The sequence below is a fragment of the Merops nubicus genome, unplaced genomic scaffold (assembly GCF_000691845.1).
Source record: "Merops nubicus isolate BGI_N331 unplaced genomic scaffold, ASM69184v1 scaffold1475, whole genome shotgun sequence".
Taxonomy (NCBI): Eukaryota; Metazoa; Chordata; class Aves; order Coraciiformes; family Meropidae; genus Merops; species Merops nubicus.
This window is the reverse complement of record NW_008610011.1, coordinates 28694-33785: the sequence shown is the minus strand read 5'-3', so window position 1 is coordinate 33785 and position 5092 is coordinate 28694. Positions and strand designations below refer to the sequence as shown.

The window sequence follows — 5092 nt, the reverse complement described above, 5'->3', positions numbered from 1 at the left end:
AGGGCGGGCGGGCAGCTGGCCGGAGAGCTGTCCGTGACACACGTCACTTACAGCGCTCGGTAGTTCGCACTAGCAAGAAACCAGCTAAAACTGCCTCGGATCAGCATAGCGCGGTGCCGTGTCAATAAACCCAGCAACGAGTGCGTCCTCTCTCCCTGCCGCACGGGCCCACACTTCTTCGTAGTCACCGGCCTCTGACAGTTAACTGGAGTGCGTTAGTACTTCGTGTGCCCAGCAGAAATCTCATTAGGGCATTTCTGTACATGGGACTGTCCATCGGTTTTGAGATTGATAGCACTGTACTTACCTCTACTTGGTTGTTTTTTTCTTTTTACTTAGGGTCAAAGTCAGAGTGGTGGACATGGTCCTGGAGGGGGCAAGAAGGATGACAAGGTAACTAGAACCAAAACAAATGGGTTTATTTATAGGGTGAACTACAGCTGTGCTGCTACAGAGCCTGACAGCAATAGGCTTTATTTTTCGTTTTTTCTTTTTGTTCTTGTACTTGGAGCTTCATAAAAGTACACTTTTACTGGCTTTGATAAAGTGTCTTATTTCTTTTGAGTGCACACTGGAGAAAACAGGCTGCTGTTCAAAACTAGAAAAGGGGGCTTAACTGTAAAGGAAAACAAATTATGTGACAGTGATAATTTATTTTTAAAAAGAATAAAACCATAAATCTGTTTGGGTTACAAAAGACTAGTTGGCTTCAAGGTGTCACTTAATTAACTGGGTTTGGTTTGAAAGCCATCATACTGCCATCAGCGTGAAGTCTGTATTTCATGGGGTGGGCCACCAGAGGCTTTTCCAGGTTCCTGTGGAGCTGGCAAAGCAGAGCCCGTGGCAAGCTGCGCCTCAGCTGGCAGAGTGCACGTTACCTGCTCATTAAAATGCAACAGAAGTGTTCATATTCAGTATTTCCCTCATCCTTTCATTTATGAGTTTTGTTTGTGATTCACTTCAGGCTTTAGCCGTCTGTGTTCTGTATTCACAGAAAATTGACAGAAACTTAGATTTAAAAGTGATGTAAAATAAGCACAAGAATACATTTTTGAACTCTCTTAAAAGATGGTAATATCTTCTCTGGGCTCCTCGCTGTGTGTTGTAAAGGAGAGAATTTTGTTAGGGAGCCGTTCAGCTTCAGCTGAGCTCTGTCTCAGTCGGTGTGCCCAGCGTCTGTATTCTCAGGGTTCATATCCCCATTTATTTTTTTTATTTTTACGAATAAGGATAAGAAGAAGAAATATGAACCTCCAGTTCCAACCAGAGTGGGAAAGAAGAAGAAGAAAACAAAGGGACCAGATGCTGCCAGCAAACTGCCCCTGGGTAAGCGCTCTGCCTGCCTGGCAGTCCCCCGAGCCGTCTGCGCAGAGCCCTCCCCTCCCCTGCCCCCCACCTCAGCCCGCGCCCAGCTCGCAGGGCATTAAACAGAAGCCAAATTTTAGTTCTGATTAACGTGAAAACTCAAAATAAGTTTACTGTTATGCAAGACTCAGTCTGTGAGTTCCTGAGTAAGAGAGTGAGAAATTGAAATGAGGAAAAATGCAGGAGAGACATTATCTTTAAAGATTTTGGTTTTTTAACCGGGAATTGTGGTGGGATAAGTGCAATAGTGACTGCTGCTCATATAGAAGTTACTGTCAGAAAGTAAAGCAGAATTTCTAGTAATGGATTAGTGAAGAGTTGGTACCATGTCAAACTTGGTCTAAAATACTGTGATTCCACTTTGATTACAGTGACTCCTCACACACAGTGCAGGCTGAAATTGTTGAAATTGGAGAGAATTAAAGATTACCTCTTAATGGAGGAAGAATTTATCAGAAATCAAGAACAGATGAAACCTTTGGAAGAAAAACAAGAGGTAAGATTTGAGCAAACTGTTAATTCTAATAGTACAATAAGTGCTCTGATGTGAACTACTTCATACAAAAGTAATGGAAATAAAGTGCCATGAATGTGTAAGTCAGTGCAAACATAATATGTATATTACAGATCTTCATTAAATCTCGGTTACTGTCCAGAAGACAGAGGATTTTTTTCTAGTGGTTTAATGGTTTTAGTCCAAACATGGGTTGCTACAGGCCACAGTGTTTTTTTGTTCCTTAGTGGTCTGTCAAGGTGCAGCTCCCAGATACCCAGCAGTGGAGAAAGAAAGAATATTCTAGCTATGCACATCCATGTAGCAGTGTCCACAGGACAGGACTCAAATAATAGTGGATTTTGTTCCTGACCTGTGCTTCCCTGCCTTCCGGGGCAGCAAAACAGCAACAGCAGGGGCTGGCTCTGTTACGTTCGGCGTGGACTGCTGGGCCGGTGCTGTACAAGGAGATTTTCACCTGTGTCCTTGAGTTATTCTTGGATTCTTTTAACAACAGGAAGAAAGATCAAAGGTGGATGATCTGAGGGGAACACCGATGTCAGTGGGTACCTTGGAGGAGATCATTGATGACAACCATGCTATCGTGTCCACGTCAGTAGGGTCGGAACACTATGTCAGTATTCTGTCTTTTGTGGACAAGGACCTGCTGGAGCCAGGCTGCTCTGTATTGCTAAATCATAAGGTGAGTTCTTTTTAAAAAATGAAGCACAAATTCCTGTACTGTTTTTAACTGGCCTTTTTTTTTTTTTCTGAGAATCAGGGGATCATAGGGCCTGAGGCTATTGCTCTTTATTTTATGCACCTAAGTAGGTGGGCATTTGGTTTAGGCTTGAGCTTGCATTGATAATGCTGCTTGCTTTCTTTGACAACTCTTAATGCTTGAATTAGGTTCATGCTGTGATAGGAGTCCTGATGGATGACACAGACCCTTTAGTTACTGTGATGAAAGTGGAGAAAGCTCCTCAAGAAACATACGCTGACATTGGTGGCCTTGACAACCAGATTCAAGAAATCAAGGTATCCAGTTCTACTGAATTGACACCATTAAGTAACCAAGCAACAGGGCTGCTGTGCTGGGAGCTCACATGTGTAGCAGCAGGACTGGGCTGTTGGTGCAGCACCCTTTTGTACCTTGCTGTGGCACATTTCTTCTCAGCAGACTCCTGCACCTGTATTTCTTGATTGGGCAGCACTGGTGCTCACAAACTGTACACAGGTTGCTATGGAACCCGTAAAGCCCCGAGCTCATGAAACCTCTGCAGTACCTTATTGTTCTGCAACATGTAAAGTTATTGATTGTTGCAGGATGAGAGTTAATTTGTAAAAAGCGCAGAGGTTGTTCTGAGCATTGGGTGCCATGCAATCTCAGGATTTGGTGGGTGGGGGATTTTTGGCTTGTTCTGTGTTTGCATTTGTTTGTTGTTCAGTTGGGGTTTTGTGTTTGTTTGGTTTGTGGTGGGTTTTTTGTTTTCCTACCAGCAGAGCTTTATCTGAACTGTGGTAAAATTCAACCCGTTTGCTTTGGGTAGGTGTCAAAAATCACAAATGTTCTTAAAATATTGATTTGTAGTACCTGGCAACTCATGGTGGAAGGCATCCTTTCATAAAAAGTCCCCCTACCTCAAGATCCTCCAGGATTGCATGATCATATGTGATCTAAATTCATCATGATGTATGTAGGCTGGTGGCAGGGGAACGCTCACTTCTTTCTTTTCCACATGTCGAGTGGGAACAATAGGAAGACTTGTCCAGATAGAGTAGTTGTCTGTTTCAGAATTGGGGGCAACAGAGAGACAAACTTTTCGAGGTCTGTCTTGAAATCAATTAAGTTCTTCTTGGCCTTTGTGACTTTTATTAATGCTGCTCTCAAGATTCCCACAGAAATTCTGTGGAGAGTCCTTACTCTTTATAAAAACTCAGGTTTGTGTTTCTTGTGCTGCAGGAATCTGTGGAGCTTCCTCTCACCCATCCTGAATACTATGAAGAGATGGGTATAAAGCCACCCAAAGGGGTCATTCTGTATGGCCCACCTGGCACAGGTATCTTACAGTACAGTAACAACCATGCAGAGCTAACAAAAAATAAATTCTGCTTGCTTAGTATTAGAGCATTGCCATGTCTCACAAATGTCACCTGACTGTTTTCTTAAAGCAGTTGTTCCCCCCCAAACTAATTACAGTATTTCTTTCCAATTAAAACAGGTAAAACTTTACTAGCCAAAGCCGTGGCAAACCAGACGTCGGCAACCTTCCTGAGAGTGGTGGGGTCAGAACTCATCCAGAAGTACCTGGGGGACGGCCCGAAGCTGGTGCGCGAGCTGTTCCGCGTGGCCGAGGAGCACGCGCCCTCCATCGTCTTCATCGACGAGATCGACGCCATCGGCACCAAGAGGCGAGTGCACCGGCTGCCCCCTCGCGCGGGCACCGCCAGGGGCAGCAGGGCTTTACTGGAGACACTTCGCAACCCTCTCTTTGCTCTGCTACCATTTTCAGAAAACTTCTTGTGATTCAAGCATTTTTAATGAGTAAAACTTCAAATAGCTTCTTTGGGACTAAAATACATCACAGCCTTCTCATATTAAATGGATGTGACCAGGGACGTAACCTCTGTTCTCTGGCTGCATGTAGGAATGTTGTATGTAGATTATTGAGCCCCATAATAAGAACAAAACAAAATAGATAAGCCAGAAAGCAGAGAAATGCAGCCAGAGGTCCCTGCCTTTCAGGAAAAGCAGAGTTAAACCAGGACCCACATTAATAATGGTAAAGGGTGTGCAGTTACAACCACAGTTATGCATGAGGAAAGACTGAAATGGAAAAATGAGTGACAAGCTGTTTTCTATGAAGTGGCTGTATGTGCTTTTAAGATTTAGGGGTTTTTCCTTTACTATGTTAATTTGTTTATTTTGTTAGGGAGGAAAAAGATTTCCAGGTACATACAAACAGGACAGATTTCCTTCACACAATTGCTGTTACTTTCCCCAGCTACAAGAATAGTTCATTGTCTCTTTACTTACCTAGGTGGCACAGTATGTTTCTGAAAACCTGCTTTTTGTTTTATATCGCTATTTTGTTTATACATTTGTGGCAGTTATGTGATGTGTGTTCTTAAATTTGCATAGTGCTTTTCCTGACTCTGCTGTTTTCTTAAAGGTACGACTCAAATTCTGGTGGCGAGAGGGAGATCCAGCGTACGATGCTGGAGCTGCTGAAC

At 43.5% G+C, this 5092-nt stretch overlaps 1 protein-coding gene across 1 annotated transcript in view; it reads left to right on the top strand.

The window, feature by feature from the left end:
- Positions 1-339: 339 nt before the first annotated feature.
- Positions 340-5092, top strand: part of PSMC1 (proteasome (prosome, macropain) 26S subunit, ATPase, 1) — a gene marked incomplete at its 5' end in the record, with an annotated part of 7611 nt that continues 2858 nt past the window's right edge. The window contains 8 exons of the mRNA XM_008940739.1: positions 340-393; positions 1230-1326; positions 1737-1861; positions 2376-2561; positions 2768-2896; positions 3822-3918; positions 4081-4270; positions 5032-5092. Coding sequence (XP_008938987.1) covers positions 340-393; positions 1230-1326; positions 1737-1861; positions 2376-2561; positions 2768-2896; positions 3822-3918; positions 4081-4270; positions 5032-5092 — 939 coding nt within the window. The remainder of the gene's footprint in view (positions 394-1229; positions 1327-1736; positions 1862-2375; positions 2562-2767; positions 2897-3821; positions 3919-4080; positions 4271-5031) is intronic.